At 36.6% G+C, this 25690-nt stretch overlaps 1 protein-coding gene across 2 annotated transcripts in view; it reads right to left on the bottom strand.

Moving 5' to 3' along the window:
* Window positions 1–25690, bottom strand: part of GBE1 (1,4-alpha-glucan branching enzyme 1) — a 149793-nt gene that overhangs the window by 41599 nt on the left and 82504 nt on the right. For both annotated transcript variants that reach the window (XM_030471566.1, XM_030471567.1), the window contains exons 8-12: window positions 24625–24740; window positions 24256–24383; window positions 20836–20934; window positions 17997–18107; window positions 15064–15235 (exon numbers count right to left, since the gene is read on the bottom strand). In XM_030471566.1, coding sequence (XP_030327426.1) covers window positions 15064–15235; window positions 17997–18107; window positions 20836–20934; window positions 24256–24383; window positions 24625–24740 — 626 coding nt within the window. The remainder of the gene's footprint in view (window positions 1–15063; window positions 15236–17996; window positions 18108–20835; window positions 20935–24255; window positions 24384–24624; window positions 24741–25690) is intronic.

The following is a 25690-nucleotide window of genomic DNA, read 5'->3' as shown; positions in this document are numbered from 1 at the left end:
GAATGAATCTGCTGCTTTGCAGAGTATATTTCGAAAGTAGTATCCTCAGTGGCTTGTAACTATTTATTGTGGTCTTAACATAATTAAAGTGTAGATCAGAAGAACATCCCCCATCAATTTATCTACTTTGTGTATTCATTGTTTGAGTCTTTTTTGTCTTTTTCTCCCTTTCAAGTTATCCATTGTTATCTTTAGGGGGGTTTTGGTTTGTGGGGGATATTTACTGGGTTGGGTTTTGTTGTTGTTGGTTTTTGTTGGTTTGTTTAAGATACTGTTACATATAAAACGAAAGAAGGTGACTGGTTCATTTAAGACTCTACCCAGACACTTGAATGCAATTTTTCTAAGTGATGTTTATTAGTTTTAGCATATTTCAAAGTGTTAGCATAATAATTGTATGGTGACAGCATAATCTGTTGCAAGATCTCTGCTCATTACAGTCAATCATAACCAGGATGCCTAAGGCAAGGTTATTTGCATTGGGGTTTTATTTGGTTTTGGGGCTTGGGGTTTTTTTGCTCTGTGGAAACGGATATTGACACTTGCAAGTTTTGTTCAGAAAGAACAGTCAGAAATCAGTAGTCAGGTAATCAGTCTCTGGTACTTTGCCATGCTACCAAAGGGCAGGTTTTAAGAAGAGTCACATCTGCCTCATCATCGACAGAACTACTTATGACTATCAGTCAGTATATTAACTTTCCAGTTGTGGAACAGAAAAGGTATGGTGCGAATTGAAATGCCTTGCCTGTTTGTAAATGAGTTCTACTAATGAAGGTGCACAAAAGGTTATGTACTAATGAGCAAAGCCCTCCAATGATGTAATTCTGACCTGTTCAAGGCAGTAACTACCCTGATGTTTTCTCTCCCTCTCACTGGAATAGGGACCAAGTGTCACAGAGTTCTCAAAAAGTCATTCTGAACTTTTTGCAAGACATAATGAGCCTGCCAGATGGGTCACTGCACCTGCATGACGTTAAACATCAGAATTAATTTAAAATCATTGATACATGCTGCTTCCACAAAAATATTCAGTCTTGGAACACTCACCACATCAGCTCTTAAAATTTAGCATAGATTTGCAATTGCCTCACATGAACATTATGCATATATGTTTTACATGGATGGAAATGTTACAACATTTGATTTTAAAGTATCTTAAACTTGATCCTCGAACCATCTTTATTCACATCTCAGTGTAAAAAGAAAAAGGAAGTTATAAAACAACATAGTGCTTACGTATTATTAAAATACTTTAATGACTGTTTACAACACCAGAATAGCATAAAGAAAGGCTGTAATGAAGAACCAGTCACTGAAGAGCATTACCTCTATACTAACCTACAATTAATTACATCAGACACTGAGTACTTCTGATGCCCTGCTTTTACACTACGAAATAAAAACCCCAGATCAAATGGTTTTGTACAGCGTAGACTTAGCAACTTCATGAAGCCAGTCCCTGTTTGAGTAACTGAGGATGGTGCTGGCAGTATGGGCCTGTGTGTGGAGACTGCAATTACTGCAAAGGCTAGGGCAGCCTTTAAATGTTAGAAGCATCCTTATGAATCAATGGACTGGATTTACAAGCGTAATTAAAGATAGTCTTGACCCACCTGTACATCAAATCAGTGTCAACACAACTGAGAAATAGGTAAAAGGAAAAAAAATACAGGAAAAGAGAAAATATGGGAAAGAAGAAAAAAAGAGTTAGCAGGTTTAGATAAAACTGATAGGCAATTGCCCAGCAGGCAATAGCTTTGGAAGCTGAAGCAAAACTTTGCCCGTCAGATAGAAAGAGAACTTAGAGAATTGGTACTGATGACAGCTTTGCTGCAAGTAGCAAGTGATTTATAAAATAGCCTCCAAAATCTGTAAGGTTAGAGAACAATTGTCCAGTGAGGACTTCATCCTATTTTTTGTTTGTATGTGGGGAGACAGGAGAAAAAAAACACCCCAAAACTTGCAATACTGAGAGAAAAGGCTTAAAACAAGATATTTGTTGAAATTTAAAATACAATAGGGAAGTAAATCAGACTGAACCTGAATGTTGAATTTCTTTGAAAAATCAGTTGCAGAAAATGCTCTTTCTGCATGTTTAGTTAATCTTCCACATTCTCCTCCCCTTGTACTTCTGAATGAGGCATGCCTTAAAGGAACAGCTTTAAGAGACATCAGAAGATTCACAAGATGCAGTGGCTTAAGTGGCATTATTCCATTCCCCTTCCTTCAGGTAATCATTCTCACTACAGGCAGAAAGACTAGAGAAAAGATTTTTGGCCATTTTTGGCCCAGTAATGTGTCTTTTGATAAAGAGCTTTTAAGAGGTACTCAGAGTATCATCAGGCAGAGCTTCTGCCCATTTTGTATTTCATCTACCAATTTTCACGTTTTAGTATAGAAAATTGTTCAAATAAGTAGGAAATCTAAGATCCACTAATGTACTCCAGCATTTCCTGATGATTGGCATAATACATAAATAGCTCCAGATACGTATCAGCCCATACATTAAGAACACTAGTATGAGGTCTATGTACATGAGCCGAGCAACATGGGTTCACAAAGAGAAGCAGAGGATACCTACTAAACTTCAATCTACCGGTGACAGTTCTTGTTTTGGTTTTTGTTGTTTATTTATTATTTGGAAAAGCCTCAGAAGAGCTTCATGGCACCGGCTTTTATGAAGGAAGACACTGTTCAGTCTGTGTTATTCCTCACCCAAAGCCAACAGGAAAGCCAAAGCTATGCATTTTGGTATCTTCAGCTGCATTTATATTGACAGGAAGATGATCTCTGAGTATATAGTTAGGTTAGAGACTGAGATACCAAGAGTGAGCAAAACGACCTGCCTGAAGCGACTGGCACATACACAATGGAACAGAGAAGTATGGGTTTTTACAACTCTAGATACTTCCTGAATTTGAGAAAAGATGGAACAGAATTTTGTAATAATAAAAAGAAATCCATCCAACTCCATCTGAGGGGATTCACTGGGAACCAATCCAGTGCTCTTTCTCTTGGCCTGGTGGCACAGGTGGAGGAACAGTTTTATTTTGGATGGTGCATCCATGTGGCAACTGGGGATGCCACATGGACTCTGAACAAGTGTCTTCATAGATCAGAATGCTAACTTTTGTCTAGAGTTGTTTCCGCAAGAAAGGAAGCTATCATGAAGCAAGACCAGTTGTCTATCTTAACACGCGTTTTTCTCAAACAACTTTGTTCAAAGGAAGTTAGGAAACAAGTAAATAGTTGTAAATGAATGCTCTAGCATTGCAAACCTATGAGATTCAGTTTCCAAGACAGATTTGCTGCGAGCTATTCCCTCTCTTCACTCCATTATATAGTGCCTCTTCATTTGCAGATTACAGCTATCCCTTTAGGGTTTGAAATTCAACAATTTGCTACATACACAGATGCAAACATGACAGTATTCATCTTATACTTGAAACACATTTAAATTAGCCCTAAGACCTGAATCAGCTGAAAGCATAACAAATCTGTGAGCCTTTCAAGACATAACTAATCATTTTAGGTTTTCCTTGTGACACCAAGTTAATAGATACAAAATAAATTTACACTGATAAATGAGAATCAGAGCAGAAATTATTTCTAGATTACATTACAGCTGCTTAAAACATGGTAAAATTTTAATCTGTTTTTCAGGTTTTGAAACAAATACTTCTGAACTAGCTGTATCAAATAATAGAAGCAACCTCATTGAAGTAGCCACCTCCAACTTCTTTTCCTTGAGCACTTTTTTACTAGAATACCTTAACATTTACTGCTCCTTTCTCTAACACCTAATTGCTAGAATTTATTTTGTATGCAAGTTATTCATTAATTATTTTACAACATTATTTCCAAAAAGAGCATTCCATTTCACTGAAATATGTACACGTTCAGAGCACTATATTTCATGCTGTCATTGCACTGGATACAAAGAAGTTATACAGCTTTTTTAGGTTCCAAGCTGAAAGCGTATTGCAGCCGTATTAGGAAGCACGTAATGCTTTTTATGCCTTTAAGACAAAAATGCTTTACCGAAGGAAAAAGTAAACTTGGATATCAGAAAAGTACGTTCCAACTGTTTGAGTAAAGCCAAATATGTACAAATGCTGAGATGATTTCTCCTCTCCCCCTCTGGCAATGCTGTATGGAAATTCAAAGCGACAAAAGCAAAACACAAAACAGAGACAAGAAACCATTAGAGATTACTTGCGGAAAGACATTTTGAATTGGACATATGAAATATTAGTAATGATTTTTCATTCCTTTGACTTTTTTATTAACAAAAAATAAACTTGCTGAAGAGATAAATGCTTTGCATGGATCTTTAACAAAAAGGGGAAAACAACCCTCTGAAACAAGTAAAAATACACCTTTTTCTGCAAAAAAAAATTATTTGCCAATATCATAATTCGTTCTCTTTTGTTTCATTTCATTCTTTTACACAGCCACACTACGATGGTAGCTTATCTCATTACTTGTTTTCTTTTTTAGGTCTTAACGGGAACATCTTATTGTCAGAAAACAACACATCCTTCGAAAACCTGATACTGCATTCTAACAGCGGGAGGGAGGAACAGAGAGACAGGGCTGTGCCATGAGACTAGTAAAAACTTCTCATGTCGCTAAGCCTAGCCTCTTGGTATCTTGGATACAGCTCACATCATCCCTTTATAAACTGGGAGATGAAAATAAAATCTTCTTACTGAAATATACACTACAACTTCTGAACCCAATACACTCACGACTGCTTTCTACAGGCTTTCTCAATATATATTCCTTGCAGAAGTACTTCTAGCACAAGCATTTCCATATTTACAGTTAGGCACTGAGGAGGAGTGGAACATAAGCCTTTCAATCACGGATCATACTTTTTTCTACCCCTTGTTCTAGAATGCCTGGTCTCTCAGTATTTTCAACATATTCACACAACAGAAGACACTGCAAATCAAAACCTTACCAAGAGTATATAACATGTAGACAGCTCCTTTATTAAGATAAATTTTATTTATTTCTACAGGCCTCTTCCTGCATTTAAGTTTTCAGAGACAAGCAATGGATTCATTCCTGTATTCTTACGTGCAATGTTCGAACCAAGCAATAGCCTTCATAGGAAATGAAAAATTAAAAATACAGTCTTTCTTGCCTATAAATATAAATGCAACTAGTAAATATGAAAAGGGACTTTCACAGTTATTCTGCAAACTTCAACTATGTCTAGGTTAAACTCTGGACAATTAAGGCTATTTTAAATTAAGAGACTCCCTGCTTGACCATTTTTAATCAAGACACCCCCTTCCTTCCCATAAATAGGAAGGCAGGATATCAATAAATAGCTTACTATATTTCTAAGTCTAGTCACAGCCAGCACTGTAACAAGAGTCGAGCATTATTGATTTTGCTTTATTTTTTTTCCCCTCTCCAAACAAAACAACAAGTTACACATACTAGAGAATTCTGCACAAATAAGGCAAGATTTCTTTACATCTACAGAAATTAATGTCAGTATTTTGGCACACTTAACTTACGGCCTTTGAACAATTGTTATTAAATTTGACATAAAAAGGCATAGCACAGTTTATAGCAAACCATCTAAAACTCAGGACTGAATTGGGGGAGGGAAGAGGGTAGCAACCCTCATGACAAAGCCCGAAATAAAATGGAACTTAAAATAAAACCAGAGATTGATCTGGCTAAACTTCCAATTTCTCCTTTGCAAAGCACCTGCAGGCAGGAATAAGGAATCATCCCAAACAGCACGTCCATTACTTTGTTCTAGATCATGTTTATTTCTCTGATCTGTGTAAACCAATGCTTCAGCACCAAGATGCTTGCAAGTATGACACGCATTAAAGCAAGAGAGTGCATGTAAGGCCCACATTGGGATAAAATTTAGAAAACAGGTAACCTATTATTTCAAACATACTATAGCCACATAGAATAGTTTCAGTAGTGCTTACTAGGTTATAGTAACTTAAACAGGGGAAGTTCAGGTTAGACATACAGAAGAAGTTCTTTACTGTGAGGGTGGTGAGGCACTGGAACAGGTTGCCCAAAGAAGTGGTGAATGCTCCATCCCTGGCAGTGTTCAAGGCCAGGCTGGTCAGGGTGAGGAGTCCCTGCCCATGGCAGGGGGGGCTGGAAACAGATGATCTTAAGGTCATTTCCAACCCAAACCATTCTGTGATTCTATAATAAACAGAACACAAGGAGGGAAAAAGCACAATAACACAAGTGAAGCCGTCTTGAAATTAATATATTTACACACTATTTTGGCATCTCTAGATAGCTAGCACTCCCACTATGCTTGCTTAAACTACAGAAAAAATTCGAGTTACGGAAGTCCATCCATGATCAGACTTCTGCGCTTTTCCCTTCAAGTAATATTACGTAGAATTCCTCACTTTCCAAGATGGTGGCAGTCATTATGAACTAAAAACCCATCACAAAAAAAATCAACAAAGAAAAGCTCAGCCTGAGCTAAGGTTTGTTTGTTTTTCAAAGGTCATATACACATACTCCCCCATTCCTAGAGAGAACACATGCACAAAAGACATCTATACAGAAGTCTATAGTAAGAGAAAAATAAAAAAGGTGGTTTTACTTCAGGATATATATCAATTAGTAAAAAGTATGGATCACAATAGTCCCAAAGTCTGTACTTTTCACAAATGTAAGGAGTACAAGATAAATGGTGTAAAGCATGGTGCTGATCCAACACTGTATGTTAAAAGAGATTAATGTTTTCTTTCAGATCTCTTTATTAGCATTAATATTTTGAAATAAGACTATACATTTCTTCATTATGAAGATAAAGATTGTGAGCTTCAGCTGCAAAAAGAGCTGACCTACAGTATCACCATGAAGATGATCCAAGGGTTTCCTGCAGTATTTTGTATTAATAGTTAGCCCCCAAAAAAATCATGATGAGCTTAAGGGAGATGTTTCATGGTCTATGGAGCGACTCTTAAATCAGAAGTGGATTACTAAATTGCTTTTAAATAATCTTTCTAAAAAATGCTACTTAAGAAGCTATTCATTGCAAATACTTTGCTTGCCGGACCTGCTCTGAATTTCACAAAGAGACCAGAATAACTATCCCGATTGAGCAAAAGTCCTAGGCTTCTGGCAATACAAAGACTGCACTAGCACTCTTGGTTGTGTGAATAATCCTTTGTTCTCCTTGACATGTTAGTCACTTGTGCTGTTATTCCTCCAGGCTTGCACTTTTACACAATACATTAAGAAGGAAGCAGTCTTTTACATTCAACAAGACATTCCCACTCAAAAAGGTATGAATACTATTCACAAAATAAAAAAATAATTAAATCTAACAATTTTTCTTTTCAGCCAAAACTAATTTCACCCTCTTCCGAAACTCCCTAATTTACTCCACCATAAATTCCTCCTCTCCCTTCTTGAAAGCTTACTAAAATCAGCTCCATATTCATACACAAGATTAACCTCGTAACACTTAACTCTGAAGTAAAACTTCATAAAATACCCCATTTTCATTGTGTTTTTATCGATTTCCATGAGCTCGCAGAAATAATTTACCCTGAATTATGTATAAGAATGCATCTTTTTAGCAGGAAAGATAAACTGACTGTTGTGGGTTAATGGAGCCTGCAGCTCCACTCCAGTACCAACCTGATTTCCTGCCTCCTTCGCCCTTGTACTCTCCTGGTCTGCCTTCTACCTTGCACCGGTTTCCTCCCTCCAACACCAATACACAGCTGCCTCTCAATGACTGCTACTGTATAAATGCCTTTTTCCATTAAATCTCTTGATGTGGGTTAGAGTGCTCTCAGATTTTCTTTCTGTAGACCTCAACAAGGTCATAATAAATTGCAATAGAAATGTACTCCAAATCAAAGCATGTAGTCTACACTTGCGGTGGTAAATTCTAATGACATTTGAAGCCTGCATAGTTTTAAATTTCAGACTGAAGATCTCAAAAGACTTCTAAGAAGAGAGGTCACCGTTTATAAATGACGCTTTAATAGGCTTTACTCCACAGACTTTACCACTTCTTTTGAAAACTTGCATAGAAAATACCTTGCCTCTTGAAGATCAACGCAAATTCAACTACAATGTTGTTTAAACTCATATTCTAGTAAATTTCTGAGTGAGCGTTGGATTGATGGCCTCAGAAAATTAAGACACTGAGCAGATTTTAAGCTAACAACTAGTGCTTGTGAAAATAATAAGTTCTTGATCTCATAAAGAAACCTCTTTTTTTATTCCAACATCATCACAAAGTGTTATCTCAGTTTAAACTACATTGATTTGGGGAATTAATGACACTACTGAGACGAACTCATTTCAAATTACCACAACTGCACACATTAAAATCCAAATTGGAATGTATGCCTAAGGATCTATTATTCAGACTTTACTAATACAAAATGTCACCTGCTCAGCCATGTCTCAAAACAACAACTCCTTACTGAGTAACATGTGGGGTTTAGTTCTATTTGGTTCTGCATTGCCAGAAAGCAGTCTGAGAAAGAACAATGCACTGCCGAAGGCAGGGTTGCTGATTAACAGATTCTTATGCGTGCTCTTACACCAGCTCACTACAGTTTTGTGTTGCTTAATTACTTGACTAGGATGTAAAGGAAAACACAGTTCATTTCACCTCTCTCTCTCTCTCTCTCTCTCTCTTTAAAAGCCAGCCTACGAAGTATAATTAGGAAGAAATATTTTTGCTCTCTGGTAGACCGTTTTGGACAAAATAGGTCCATTTTTCTTTCAGCCAGGTACAGACAAGACTGCAAAAAGTAGAAGTAAAAAGCAGCTGGGTGTAGTAAGAGGCTGTTGAAGCTTTTTTCCAGCTCTGGGGGGTTTCAGAAATAAGTGACAAAACAAATACTGATAAGTTATCAGCATCAAAAGTGTACGAAGTACACTCAGCAGAACAGTACAGGAGAGAGAAGGCAAAAGCTTTAACATAAACAACATTTACCACAGTGTTTGAATTCTTACCCTTTTTCCCCTGCTCTTACATACTAAGCTCTTGCACATATTTAGATTTTATCAGGTAGAGCATTTCTGTAGACATCTGGCATTCAGGAAATGACTAATATGTCATTAGTGATGTTGCTAAACTAGAAAATAAACGTTACTACTCTGTTTTGTGACAAGGTGGGAGCTAAGTTTTACGTGAAAATTACATTGTTATTACATGAATTTATTGAAGAAGGTACAAAAAAGGGAAAACAAAACAAGCCTACTTACTCTGAAAAGGACAAATTATTGTTATTATTATTCGGTTATCCAAATGGAGACCTGATACCATGCAGACTTAAGACTTAGGAATAAAGTAAGGGAACACCAGCATTACTCCAAAATTAAAAATAACAGCTACCCCAATTCAGACTAGTCTTTCCTACCCTGTAAAATCCTACCTGGATTTACCATGAACACAATTGGAGCAACTATTGATTCTTAAGCAGTTCTGAGGATGCTGTTGACTATGAGGAGTTCTGTTTCAAGGTTCCTGACTTGAGAACTCGTAGTGCAGAAACCAACCCACCATCACAAACATAGACTGTTGCTAGCAGCTATTTCATTTATGTATTCAAATGACATACAGACATGTATGGAGCTTTCTTCCCTACCCTATCAAGGAGGAATTACAATCAACTCTCACAAGAGATTTCTAGTATTTGGACGCACTTCATTTGTATGTGGGAAGTGGGATTAGACAGGTTCGTGTGTGGTGTTTAGTTTTAAATTATGAGACGGCCTTTCCCTTTAACTGCTTTTCTCCCAGTCCCTCTATGTTTTGAGTAGGGTAGAAATGAAGATTATTTCAATCAACTCTAAACCAACAACATATATTAAGAGTTTGTACCTCTAGACCTTCTGGAAGAGACTCTCGAAGCAACTAATGAAGCCTAATGTATATATTTGGATTCTTCATCCTGCCATAGCCTGCCCCAAGTTGTGAGTGGGGGCATACAACAAAGTTGTAGGTGTTCTATCACTAGAGGACAAGAAGTCTTAACAAACTGCAGGTATGATTTCAGATTATACACTTCTTGTTTACTACATTAAAATGAAGGTAATTTTTGCTGTCAGACTGCCATGAAATTAAACCACCTGGTAGAACTGGCAGCATAGAAAGCACATTTGACAGGTATACTACGTAAGCATATTAAAAGGATGACTTCAAACTACCTATTCTATTCCAGTCTTTACCAACTGAGAGCTTCAAGATTGTTTATCAAAAGGAGTTGACTCGAGGGAGCTAGTTTAAAGAGCATTTACTCCTTCAAGGCCATATTTTAGGTCATTGTCTAAAAAGTCACACTGTAACCAGTGCGCAGGAGTAGTAAAGCATAAGAAAGTGTAAAAGTTCAAAGTGATTTGCTTGCAACATCTCCAAGAAAACAAAACCCTTTTCGGTTTAAGCTAAATACCCTTGGTTTAAAACAATTTCTTTTTTATCTAGAATAGATAGCAACAAAAGCAGTATTTCAGATTCTAAGTAACATTATTAGTTTGATTGTAAGTTATGTTGTATCATTTTTATTTCATACTTTTTAAACTTCTTAAATTCTATGCATATTTCCCACCCCGATATTGGTGCTACTGATCGTTTTTCACCATTCCTTTCTTTGTTTATCAAAATATTTTCAAAAGCCTTATGTTACAAAATCCCTTAGTTTAAAAGTAAATAAAGAAATGAAAAATACTTATATTTCTCTCTGCAAAATACTCAAAGGAATAGATGATGCATAGCATTTCATTTTACTTTATTTTTAAGGCCAAAGAAAGAATAAGGTCTCATCCTACCAAACCATTAGAGAAAAAACTGTTTCGATGCATCCAAAAAACCCTAAAGAAGTTAGATAAAGTACTGTGTAAATGAACTAGCAAGTGGGAAAATAAAGTTTTACAGATAAATTTGATATTAGTGAAACAGACGTAAATGTCAACCCAAATGGTAACACCATCAGTCAACGCTCATGATGGCAAAAAATGTTCTAGTTACTGCAAATCACTTTGTAGCTTCTATATATATATATACAAAAAAGTTGTTTTGCAGGGAGAGAGACTTGGTCTCTGGAGTCCTAATTAAGAGTTGGTTTACTGTTGAAAAGTCATGAAAAATAGTGCTAGAGGTTCATGTAGGAACTAATCTCCATTTAAATCAATAGATTTGAGTTTAAGCCAATTTCATTTGAAGAAGAAAGCAAGAAAATGTCAGTTAGCAACTTGAAAAGCAATACACTACAGTGGCATAAACTAGTAAACGTGCTATGAAGATCCCAAGGACCTAAAATGCTATTTAAGGCTCCGTGAGTTGGATATTATGTCTACTCTAGGCAAGAAAGCAGCTACCATTGCTTGTCTAAATCTAGACAAACATATCTTGCAAAGTAGGGAGAGAACATGGAAACAAGTTCATTGAAGAAGTGGCACAGCTCTTCCATGTCCTGCAGGTTTTCCCTAAGCACAGGGCACAGGCCATGAGCAAGAGAATAGAAAAATAACATTTAAAGGAAAGTAACAATTAGGGTTGTCTACAGAGACAGGATGGAAAATGAAGCCAAAGGAAACTCTAGAGATGTACAGAAAGAGCAGTTTTGTAGTGGTAAGTTCAACTATTATTTTCAGGAAATACGTCACAGTCTTTACATTGACGTTAACTATTGTCCAGTGGGTAATAACAGTTGGCTGCTTTCTTTTCAAGGTGAGATGGGAAGATTCTTGTAGTATTCTAGATGTCTTATAACAACTTCCATTAGTCCTTGTTTAGCAATTGAGGAAGTAGACTCAAAATCATAAGCCTTTTGTTATTTTGTAGGGGGCTAAATCAACATTAAAGCATTTTAGTCAAATACAGGGGTTTTAGTCTGGATTTGTTTTCAAATCCACATATTAGAGAGGGAAAGATTGATGTATCCAAATATTTTTCCACATACATTTCTGGTTTTAAGTAAGTTAATAATAGATGCGTATTGCATTTCAGTATTATCATCATTGCAAACAAAAATACTTGAGGTTCTTTTCCATATTATTTCCAATTTAGAAAAAAATAAATTACTTCCAGTATTTAACATAGGCACACACTATGAACGTTTGGGGCTTTGAGTGTCATTTACATTCAGGCAATAAAGGGTGTGTGACCTATGGCAACATCTTAGAGAAGCACCAGCTGTGTCCCTACTAAAACACCGTGTGGAAGAACTTCTAATTTTTGTGATTTCCTGAAGCCCTGTGACATCTTCTAACCAGTACTAGCCAGTCTCCGTATTAAAATCTGCCTAAAACAGGAGTTGGGTTGAATAAACTACAGCTACATTAGGACTGTTGCTCCCTACCTACTTTGAAAGCAGAGGATTCAGACATAGCACAAGTTTCAAAACAACTGCTCCTTTTTTACTATTGCTATTAAACAAACTAGCTTTCCAGAGTGTTCATTCACTATAGCACCATGTTTATCATTGTCATTCTCATTTTAAACCAAGCATATGGAATTTTCCCTTTCTGGGTTAAGTCTTCCATGCTAGATGGGCATATGAAGCCCCAGAGATTACTTGCAAAGCTGCACAGAAAACTGAAATACAGACCAGAGGAAAGAGCATTCTTAATGGTTTGTGTTACAAGGGAATCAATTAACTGAAATGACAAAACTTTCGTATCCACACATAAGTTTGAATACATCACTGATTGCCTACAGTGGGATATAAGCAATTGGGAAGGAAAACAAAAGTCTCCAGCAACATGAAAAATAAGAACAACTTGCAGGATTTTCGCAGTGGTCTCTTACAGATACCTCTAAGAAGGACAAAAAACCATCCAGTGTGAAAAGTGAGAAAGATGAGAGAAAGCCAGTATCAGTGTTTGGTGTTCAATGTGTCACAACTTCTCTCAAGAGGAATCTGCTTGCATGTATCGAGGACAAATGATACTATGACACAGGTATAATTAAATATTATTCCAGATCTTCAAAGAGAAAAGCTAGGACACATTTGAGAACACAGAACTGCACTCCTCATACAACATTTATCAGAAGAGTGTTTTGTTTCTTCTTAAGGTGAGCAAAACATTGAGAAAGCAGCATGTTGCTTTCATGTCTTTTTTTCTTTCCCTCCACCCTCCAGAAAAATAAGGTACAAACATTTATAAAGAGCCTAGGGAAGCACAGAGGCACCCAGGGCGCCTTCTCCAGGTGGTGTGAAAGGAGATTTCCACTTCTCCTTCAACCCACAGGCTTCTCTTCCTCACCCTCAGCATTCACTCCAAACTAAAAGTTGAAGAACTAATTTGTCACTTTATTTGCTTAACTAGATAGCATGCTGCAACATGCATTTTTAAGTACACCAGACCGCAAGCATTCTGAACTCCTACGTTTCCTCCTCCATCATTTCTTACAATCTTTCAATCTTTTCCATATAGCAAACTATAACACAGTTACAGAAACATTCGCAGTACTCAAGGATGCATAATATTAATTGCTCAACCAACCTGCATTGACACACTGGATTTAACATGCCACTTTGAATTACTGATCATATTTCTAACCTTATCAAGTCAATTTGGGGCAGAGAGACATCTGCAGTTTAGCTGGCGTGTTTTTTAAACACCTGCTTTTTACTGTATCACTAGTTTGAATGGAAGCACACACATCGGACCTTGCGCATTTCAGTGCCCGACTACACACTTCCTAAGTATTTATTTCATTAACTCTTATTCACTCTTGGGAAAGATGTCTGCATTTTATATATTTTATTTATATATTTATTATTAAATATATTTATAAAAACAGTTTTACTAATACATCATACACTGAATTGATTTGTTCTGTACTGAAGTTGTTTTAATTCCTTTTAAGAAAACCCACAAACATAGTATTTGAGTGTTCTTCTAATACCAAGGAAGAGAACATGTATCAGTACAGACATGCTTATATCAAATGCCACCATCGCCTTGTTAATGCTCTCTTTTTTTATATATATTTTTAAGTATACTATCATGGAAGAAAGGCAATATGCATCCAACAATCCTCTTTAACTTAATAATACAAAACATTTAACAATAAAAGTTGAAAGCAATATTTAGCTAAAACCTTCTCTAATTTTCAGGTGTTTCATTGTCAGAAAACAGAGATGGTCATTTACTGCACGCTTTCAGCCTTGCTTTTTCCCCACGAGATTGTCACAACTGCTATACATAACTTGTCACACCACACTACAGAATTGTGATTTTCACTATAAAGTAAGGATTATTTTGCAAAGAAACTAAGGAACGGCAATATGGTAAAGAGCATTGAGCATAAATAGCTTCAGCATTTTGCATAAAACTAAGAAAAACATTCAACTTTTAAGATGAATATATGGGACTATAACTTGCTGATTAAATGAGTCCAACTATTGGACCTTCTTGTAGCAATAGTGTTAGCAAGCAATGCAACAGTTGTATTTTACAGCTTATGAACAATAAAAAAAAAAGTATTGCTAACTCCTGCTCATTCTATGCTTCAACAGCAGGATGTGCCTCCTATCTCTATGACTTGTCCTTGCCTACCTCATTAGGACCCTGCTCATCACTGAGAAGCTATGAAATATAAGTCATTTATAGATGAATTCCTAATAATTAATAACTGAAATAAGCACGGGGCTATCTTGAGTAGATTCACTGTTACCCCAAAAAGTTTAGGAGAATAGAAAAACAGGGACAAAAGACAACCCAGTTGTGTAAGGCAAGGCTCGCCACCTGACAAACTTGCAGAACAACTACTAACATACTAATCAGAGTTGTAAATCAGAGTAACCTGAACTAGAGCGTAACACATTTCTAAAAGTTACTTCTGTTACAATTAGGAACCACATTGGTTTTATTTTCTTGTCTTATAATACATCTTGCAGACAGAAAAACAATGCGTATTACCTTTTGTACTAACTCTTTATAAAAGCACTTATGCTCCAAACTTCAGCATTGTGATTAAGTACCGTGGATGTAAGATGATGTCAGATCATTTTATTTCCCTGTCAAGCATTCTGTAGATGAGAAAATGAAAGACTTGTTCCTAAGATTACTTACCCATGAAGTTCAGATAGCTCTCTCCTCCAAGTGCATGAGTAATGAGACGAATCATTTTATGAAGCTGTATTCCACGATCAATAACTGCAGTAAGGGGCGAGAGCACACTCATGTTTGTATACATCTCTGCATCCATCAGTCGAAACGCCAATGTCTTATCACCAACGAGCGCCTATAACAGTTTAAAGAAAAAGAAAACCCTTGGGTATACGGGAAGCGTTTCTAACAGGCACTCTGTATCATAAGGGAAGGACTCAGAAGACTGGTGAGGAGTCGATTACTGCAACTTTGTATTGTGTGATGTGTACATGGGTGTGATAAGTATAATCTGCTGCCAAAAAGAGAAAGTATGTGAACTGAGGCAGGCACCTCCCTGAGCTGAGCCTCACCTGCGTGCCAGACCCAACCAGCCGCTTCCCCGTCACAACCCTCCGCATGGTTACCGGGGATCCCCGCACTGATGGGAGTGTATGTGATCAATAAAACTAGTAACTCTCTGATCTGTGTTGTGATCCTACATGGCACCCGATGGGATCGAACTGCACAATTACTTCTGAGAACCTTTTTGTCTACAGGTATCAAACATGAAATGTCAGCGTCAACTCAACAGGCCAGAAGTCACCAACCATTTTGGAGTCTTTATAGAAAACACAGGAAATAAGAACACAAACATTTTAAGGAACGTTCCTGGGATTACTAACAACACTCCTGATTTAGAGATGCAGAGTGAATATGAAGCATTCATTTACATGCAATCAAGAATGTGGTTGGTCTTCTGTGACTTCACACAAGAGAAAAAACAAACTAGTAACTCTCTCTGAAAGCAGGGACTGAATTACTAACTTGCTAGTGCTTACTGTTACTGGAGAAAGGCCACACAAATACTATATAAAAAGGATTATTCTAATATATTAGCATGCAGGCAGTGCAAGCTAAAAACATTTTGGAGTGTTTGTACATAAATAGCTAATTTTTGTTCCATTAGCCCAATTCTCATTTTATACTCTGGCATGAAAACTCTCTAGATTCCAGAGAGACAGATGAGTTGTAAACAGGTCTAGCTGAAATGCGCCATCATCTTTTAGTTTTCAGACTAACAATATAACAGCATATATAGATGATTCCCTCCAGTAAAAAAATAATCTTAAATAATATTCCTATGTGACAATGGCATGACTTAAGACTGCAAGGAACAATCCTTCTCTGGACTCAGAATGTGTCACTTGTTAGTGTCATTTAATATCCCCTCATCTTTCCACTAGAAGAGCAGGTAAATGTTCCCTATTCATGTTTTGCATGCCAGCCATGATTTTATAAACTGCTATCCTTCCCCCTTCAATGATCTCTTTGCAACCCTGAAGAGTCTTAGCCTATTTAGTTTTCTTCTTATGAAAACCAACCCACACTTGCTATTATCCTTTCCAACTCTCTCACAGCATTTTTTCCAGTTATGCCGTATATCCCTCAAGATACAGGACCAAATCTGCCTCCAACATTCAAGATGCACACAAACCATGAGAGACTGCTTTAGCATACTGATTTTTGCTCTTTGCTCTCTACTCCATTCGTAATAATTCCGGTACTGTATCTGCTTTCTTTGACAGCTATTAGCATGGAGCTGCTATTTTCACACACTTCGTATAACCATGAGGCCTTGTATTCTGATTGGTATTAACTCATAGCCAAAAATTAGAATTGTTTCAGCCCCTCATGTGCATTACTTCAAGTATCTTCAGACTGAATTTTACCTCATTTACTCCCATTTTTTTCCTCTGTCCTATTTTTCACATATCAACCTGGTGTACTTTGTTCTTCTTTTAATTTAAAATAAACAGAGTTTCTTCCCATGTATGAGATTCTAAAACAAAAATACATAGTGATATGGAAAACAACCCAATTGACAAACTCCAGCATGAAATAAAAGAACAGCGACAGTAATGTTCTATGTCATGCTTTAGGATGAAGAATTAGCTTTTATAAAAGCAAATAATCACAAGACAAAATTAATTTCCAACTAATACCTGAAATCCTTTAACAGGATTGGGACTTTTCTCATACACCTTAAGTGAACACTGTGTAACAATCTCCGAGATAAGAATCTTAATAGGTAGACAAAATGAAGCTGATAAACTCAGAATTCTCTCTTTAAAATAAAGCCTTATTTTGGACGCTTCTATTGACTTTTATTATAGAAGGTATAGAAAATACGATACAAATCTCTTATGCAGAGGAAGGAGTTGAAGGTTGGTTATTTAAACCTTTTATTAGAAAATGGATATATATTTTTTTTTTTAGTTCCTAATTTTCAAATTCTCAACCAATGTGATATCTGATTCTTCAGAAACAACCATGAGTGTTATTCAAACTCATCTTTGCTTTTTCATTGTTCCATATATAGAACCATTACAATTACTGTATTTTGAACCAAACTGTTACAGAATGTTTCATTTAGATCTCAAAAGATGTCTGCAATCCTCTCAGAGAGGATTTTCTTGAAGGGGAATACAACAGTCACAAACACTGATTCAGTGAACAGATTTTTTAAATTGTGACATTGGTTATGCTGATTATAAATAGTGCTCCAGCTTACTTTCTGGAAACCAGATTTTCAGAAGTATGGATTATATACCTTCCTATGCCCCATGATAGGCAGGCAAAATAAGAAGCTAGGACTTGTTTTTAACAACAAAACTAACACCACCACCACCACCCACCTCCAAGTAGGATGCCTTTATTAAAAATAAGGACCATAACAAACACATACACACACATCCACACAAAAGAAAGCAAGGAAAACCAAGTACTCCAGATGTACTCTGAAATTGTTGCCGATCCTTCTCAACTCTTGCCTCGTTTTCAAAAAACAAACCCCACCAAACCTCCAAACCTCACCTTTTACTTGCTATATATAAACAAACGAACAGATAAAATACCTGGTCGTGGCTCTCTGCATATGCAATGTATTTTTCTTCATACCGTCTGTTTGTTAATGTATGCACAATATTGCCCATATTCCAGTCTTCATCTTTCAGCTCCTTAATTATCTGTAGAAATAAAGGAAAGATCATCAAAAAGTTATTGCTGTTTTAACTAAAAACACGTTACTACCTTTCTTTATTATCTCGGCATAGAAATTTCCAACGGATTGTAAGCTGTATTGATTTAACTTCTTCTATTCCCAAGTTTTGAAGTGACAAGCTTTCTCTGATCATCCAAAGAGATTTTTTTCTTGTGAATTCCACTACATAAATAAATTAACTAGAACATTTTTGTTTCTCCTGTACTTCCATATATAAGCATGGACAACAAGACTTGCCATTTATTACAGGAACCCTCTGATCTGGCAGGCAAGGAGCTACAGAAAAGTTCTGAGAAGAAATATGTGGGCACACACCTACATACACATGATATTGGAAGAAGTTCTTTTATTTCAAGCAACCCTGGCATATGGCAGCTTCCAACTACAGATCAACCACTGGCCTCTGTGGTGGAGAATGGATTGCTCCAAGACAGTGCTACACTATTGCTATAAAGTACGCAATAACATGAGAAGGTGCTTAGCACAGGGACCTTGTATGTTCCCCTGGATCCGTGAATTCACAGTCAGTTCCAAACCACAGTTTCAATGCCAAAGCTTTGTAATACACAACAAACTTTATTTTTTGCCGTGCTAGCTCCTGAGTTTTAGCAACCAAATCACATCAATAGGAATTTTCTGCCTCATACAACACTATTTCCTCCCTCTTCTAAATCCAGACCAATTTCAGTGTTAAGTCCTTTCTTTTTTCTATATTATCTTTTTTTATAGATCTCCACCGATCACTACAACTTAAATACACACACATAAATGTATAGGCATAAAAATCAGAGTGACAAAAAGGCAGTAACATCAAGATGGCTGATACGATGCGGTAAAATTTAACATTCTGACTGTAACTGGCCACGTACTCCTTAACAGCCTTTTTTTTTCCCCCAGGTCCCTATGCAGCATCATATTATGTACAGTATCTACCTATCTTCAATCTGAACTAATACAGCCACTGTTATGATGAACAGCTTATCTTACTTTTACAGATCCCTCAAAATTAGTTTATGGAACCCTGCAGATCCTTCAGGTTTAAAACTGATTTTAGGAAGTTGCCTAGAAAACTTGCTATTAACAGGTACATACTTAAAAGCTGGTGAGAAATGAAAGCAAGCAGTCTAGGACAGTTTGGTAACAGCTGATAGACTCTGTTTCTAAGCTTTTCCATTCCCATGATTTCAGCTGTATTGCGCCTCAAGAAATGTGATAACAAACTACGCCTCTTTCTCTACCTCAAGGTCTTCTGTTGTGGTTGCTTATTTGCAGTTACCTTAGCTAGAAGCTTTCTGCCTGTACCACCTTATATTCTTATGCAACCGACACGTTCCTAAATAACTGGAGTCTGCTAGGAAACAGCCTAGACTATCATAGCTGAATTGACACCCAATGTCCCATCAGCATGCCCAGCATCCACCTGCCGTCCCACATTAAGTACATGTTTAGGCCAGCAGACATTTATCTCTGGTGAAAAAGCAGAACTCACTACAGGATAGGTACATTTCCTCTTTGAGTATTGAAAACTAAAATAAGCAGACCATATCAGAGATTGCTAAATTAGATTATCCATCTTTTGCCCTTGTAAAATTCTACAGTCTTTCTTTTTTGGTAATACTAACTCAGCCAATCACATTTTGCCTGCCTAGGAAACTGCTCATCTTTGCCTGTCCTGAAGTGCAGTAAGGAACGTGAAGGTGTAAGGAAAATTAAGAGAAAAGCCATCACAACAAGGTGTTTCTTGTTACTACAAAAATATGAGCCCTCGTATTATGAGTTCTCATTCCAGGATCTAAATTACACACTCCAAAGTTTAATGATGCTGCCTTTGTTGAAAAAGCTGGCAAGTTGGCCTCCTGAAAAGAAAAATGTTTTTTTCAATCAGCCCTCCCCCTTCTAGTTACAAAAGTGAAAGATACTGAAGACAAGTTAATTTGCTTTTTATTTTAAGCTACTCACTATATTTATTGACGCATTAGTGCTCATATAAAACATTCATTGTTTTCAGATCATGATAGAAGATTGCATCCAAATCCCTCTGGCTATCTAACTGAAAAACATTCTCTAAAACGTCAGTAGAAGCCTTTTGGTATCTAGCGTTTTAGTCTTTTTCTTGTGATTCCCTGTATTAAGGGAAAGGTGATTTAAATCCTTATCATAAGTGTTTATAAGTACATTATTGTTCATCAAGAGCATTTACAGATTTTTATTATTCTTTCTGTAACCCCACTGTACCAGTTGCTGGTGTTCGTATAATTCACTTATGTTTGCTTTGGTTAAACTTTCACCTCTATATTCAATACAATTACTGTGCCCAATTTCAGGAGGGTTTGTTGCATGTTTTAAAGGTGGGGTTATTTTTAAAGTATTTTATATGCATATGGTTAGCTTATTACCTACCTGTTTGCATTCAACATAGACCATACATTGTACAGGTGTTGAGAGATACAGGCTACTTCAAACACAATGAGTCTAATGTATTGTACAAAGAAATATCAGCTAGAACACAAAGAACAGCCACTGAACTTACTCATCTTCTAATACCTACATGGTATTTGACAGCTCTCATTTCAGCCACTAATACCTGTGCTCAAGCCTGTCAGATTTTATTTTAATAGGACATTAACAGAAGAGAGTAAAATTTGTCAGCAAGATTCAGAAGTGGTTTTGTGTATGCACAGATGGAGTCTCACCTGTATCCACTTATCTGGAATAGCCATGGCTAGTCGATAATCAAAACCTCCTCCTCCCTCTGCAACAGGACGACAAAGAGCTGGCATTCCGGAAACATCCTTAAAAACAACCCCATACAACATAATTTGCATAGCATTGCAACTGTTAGTTTGGATTTTCCACCATACAATAATACTTCTATACAAAACACTCTGTAAACTATAAACAGCTTCACAGATCGACCTGGTTAAGGGACGGAAAAAAAGGTTATAAAGCCCACAACAGTGAGTAATTACTACATGCACATTTGCTGTTTGAATGCAAAAGTTAAAGGCAAAAGCATTATGACTTCCTCATCAAATACTCTACTACACAGTATTTTAATAAAGTAGGTATTTGAGGGGGAAGAGATCTCAGTAGATGCAGAATTTGAAATAATTAGCTCTCTTGAGCTCCAAGTAATCAATAGCAAATAGAATGTAGCCAACAGAAGACAAATTAAACCTTCATTTTGTTTATTGATATTTTGCATAAAGAATGACATAAAAATAAAAGGGTGAATATACAGTTCAGTAAGGAAGAAAAATACAATCTCTACTCTTTTCCCAACTGCATAAACCCAAAACTATTGATCCAGTTAGCCCTGGAAAGTGACACGCTCTTAACTGCATAGTTTTCCAGTTTCATATTGATGGATGCTGATCATTCTTAAATTTGAAATTAAAAGTTCTTAAAATAGTTATTTCACCATTGTTTTCATTTAATTATGCCACATAACACCCTTTTTCTAATGTTGGCTTATCTGTAGAGAAAAATGCAAATCTCCAATAATTACAAAATATCTATCAGTACTCAATTTTATTCATTTCTGTCAGTGAGCAGCCATGCCACCACAATGCTTATGGATTAATAATACACCTCTTGCACCTACATTGGAGAATTTATGGAATTAAATTCTGACTAGAACAAGGGCTTAATTAGGAAGCTCATTCTGGTTTTCTGGATTCAATCCAGTTTTCAACACAATTGCTGCATCAGACTAGTGAAAAAATGTTTATGCTTGAAGCTATACGTACATACACATACATGCATATAGACACAGACCCCCTCATACTGACTGACCACATCTTCATGAACTTCATGGATGACATCTTGGAGGTGGAAGGCAGGGCTGTGACCCAGAGGGACCCTGCCTGGCTGCAGGAATTGATCAACAGCGAGCTCGGGAATTTCAGCAAGGGCAATTTTCAAATCCTGCCTCTCAGACTGCCTAAGCCCTGCATCCATATGGGCTGGGGAGCAGCTCTGTGAGCAAGGCCCTGGGGCTCTGAGCCGGCAGCCTGCCCTGGCAGCAGTGATGGCCAGCAGCAGCACTGGCAGGATGAACAGCAAAGCCAGGAGATCAAAGGAGGGTATTATCCCCCTTTACTCAGCAGTCACTAGATCACACAGAAAACTGCATTCATATTTCACATGCTGTAGATACCAAATAATGAAGCACAATTTCTTTCCCAACTTTTAGATATTATAAAAGTAAGTTCAACAGCTCTCCTAAATCAGTCAGAAAAGACAGACACTGACTAGTGGTCTCCATCTTTCAGGACAAGATGATCTGAAACAAAAGGTTTTCCTCTGTGATGCCTACCTGGACAAGGTGTGAGGCTGAGATTTAAGTGGCTCCCATCTACTTCAGTCATAATTTGAAAGTCAGATTTTTGGAAAGTAAAATTCATACTTGAATACTATTTTTACCTATCTACAGATTTCACCTGAACACTTAAAAAAATAATAAATAAATCAATAAATCAGCAGTAGTTTGTTCAGTGTATTCTCCACCAACTGTAAACAGCCAATGTCTAAGCATTTGTTCAGACCTTAGTTTGAAATGTGATACGCATAAAAAACCCCAGAAAGCTCAGCAGTAGGGTTTTTTCGCCTGTTTGTTATTCCAATACTTCAGGCATGATGCAATTTTACTTAACGTTTTTAGTTCTCATTATACAAAACTTTAATCACAGCTTTATTTTGAAGGCCAAAATGAAAAATAAGCATACAGTCAGTAATAGCGAAAAACTTCAAAATTACTAAGACAGTGAATATACAGAATATTAAAAAGCTGTAAAAAATATCAGTTAATTAAGGAATATATTATAATTAGTTATGGCTAGACAAAAACATTCTTCTCATATGGCACTCATTCAGTCATCATTATAGGCAAGCAGACATTCTTCATTGCCTTTTGTAATTTTCAATTATGTCAATAGTTTCTCCTTCCAAAATTCTCCTTTAACCATGCAGCACATTAATCAATTCTGTATTTCATGTAGCGACTCCCCCAGGCAGAAAATGATGTATTGAAACAGAAGCAGTTTCCAACTCAAGCAAGAGAAACTGAAGACATGTCTTATTAAAACAAGAATTCTTGGGTCAGGTAATACAAGCAGCCTGAACTCAGAATTTCATTGGTAGGAATGCTTACAATCTAAAACTACCTACAAAATTAACAAATTTCACTTCAAATAAGCCTACAGCTGAATGAAACCATCTCAGGTTTACTAGCGATTGTTCACCAGATGATGTTTTTGATAGTTTGTCATTAAGCTTTTAGCAGTGCTTGTCTATAAAACTTTACCATAAGTACGAAATTAAGCAGTATTTTGGTTTCTGAAGATAAATGGGGAGCTCTTAAGCATACATAAAGTTTTACTTGAAGTTCATATAGACCCTAATGATATCAGACAGATGCAACTTATCTTTTTAACCAAAAAGAACTATTTAAACTCAATAACAGAAAAATCCTCAAGGTTTACATGATTTTTTCTCTTTTAGATAAAGAAAGTATCAGTGAAAACACACCTATTGTTAGAACTTCAATGCTCTGGTGTTTCATGCTATTAAAAATTCCATGTGCCAACAAGAATATTTTTCAATCACAAAAGTTTAATTGATCTCAATCAACTCAAGTAATTAGTCGATTTACTCCCTCAGAAACCTGGAGAAACTGAACACTACATTTAAATTAGCATACACATTCAACATGTATAAATTTATTGCATTTATTTTGGAGGGGAATTGTCACTTATGACAATATAATTGAAAATACACAAAGCCACACTAAGGTTGTTAATCTTTAGTACCATGATTCACTAGCGACAAATGGCAATGAGGCAAAAGCAATAGACAAATAAAAACAAATCTCATTACAAGTTCAAAGAGATAAAAGAAATCCCTACATTAATTAATGACTCATTAATGCAGAGAATATTCCCAAAGTGCATATTCCAGTTGCTTTTCCCCATAAGGCAAAACCTGCCCACTAATTAGTATTTCTCAGCTTATGTCACTCCTTGAGTAGTGACTTGGTAATTACCAGGAAATTCACATCCCAAAGCAAAGTAATCAATATTAATGTGATTGAGGCTGGCAAATTCTGATCTTACCTCTGCTATGGTTATGCATTCTGGATGCAAGAATTTAATCATGTGGTTGGCCAGCATTAGATAACACAAAGCATCTTCATCCACATGTAGGCCAAAATACTCATTGTAATCTCCGCTGAATCCTGTGCCTAACAAAACAGCAAGTTTTAAAGGCCACAGTCACTTAAAAAACCCCACCCAATAGATATTTTGCAATATGCAATTTTATAAGCACCAGATTTATTCACAATTCCAGATCTATCCATGTATCAGCACAAGATATTAGCAAATCTGGAATTCTTGGTGCTTTCAGTGAATTTCATAGCACAATTCCCACAGCAACAGAGGTGCAACAGGACTGCTGAGATTAGAGCTGATGAAATTACTTACCAATCCCATGATGGTGATACAACATAGATGTAACACCATCAAATCGGAATCCATCAAAGCGATAGTCTTCAATCCACATTCTCAAATTAGACAGAAGGAATCTCAAAACTTCCCAGCTGAAATAACATGGATATATTTTATAACCTTGAGAAACCTTGGGATTGACTAGAGTTCCTTATACTGTTACTATGTTCCCCACTTGCACATATGGTACTTGTACTGGACATTTTACCATTTTAATGACTTCCCCATTCTTCATTAGCCTTTTCCTAAGAAGTTTCCTTAAATCTTTATCTTTTACCACACATAATTTTAATATTGAAGATAGGGGTTTAGGAGAAATTGTCAACTATCTATATAGACACCTAATAGGTTAGTGTTTGAACACAAATGCTATATTTTAATACTCATCCTTGCCACTGTACTTTTTATTTGGCTCCCTAAAGATGGTTATACTGTTAGACAAGATATAGAAATGGTAAGAAAATTAAAATAGGTAAGTTGTGTCCCCAAGATTTTAAGGATTTACAGCTATTTCTCGGCATAACAGAAGTCGAAAAGCTGTTGCCCCCCATTGCATCCCCCAGTTATCTACAAATCACACATCCACACTAGATTATCAAATCACCTACTGTGTTACAAATTTACACATTTAAGGAGTAAACCAACTTATGGAAGTTGAGGAGTTCGGGATAACAGGAATGGGGTATAATGCACACACAAACAAAGCGCAGACATGAAATCAAAACTATAAAAGAGGTTCCAAAGTGAGTAAGCATGTGAAGGCATTTATGAACAAAATTTGTATTTAAGAACAAAACAGTTTCAGGAACAGTTTTCCGACTATTCATCAATTCCTCTCCAAGGACACTGGTCTCGGTAGCTTCAGAAGACCCCCCCATTTTGTTTCTACTGTTCACCCTCTGCACTGCTACCCTTTCTGCCACCCTCACCACAGGCTGCCTCAGGTGCATCTCCTGCAAGCCGTGGCTCCAAAGACCTCACCCACCTCAATCAGAGGTAGTGAAACTTTTTTGCCCATGTCACCTTCAACATTTGTCAATGT

The sequence above is a fragment of the Strigops habroptila genome, chromosome 2 (assembly GCF_004027225.2).
Source record: "Strigops habroptila isolate Jane chromosome 2, bStrHab1.2.pri, whole genome shotgun sequence".
NCBI classification, from domain to species: Eukaryota; Metazoa; Chordata; class Aves; order Psittaciformes; family Psittacidae; genus Strigops; species Strigops habroptila.
Note: the sequence above shows the minus strand (reverse complement) of the source record. Positions and strands in the feature narration are given on the sequence as shown.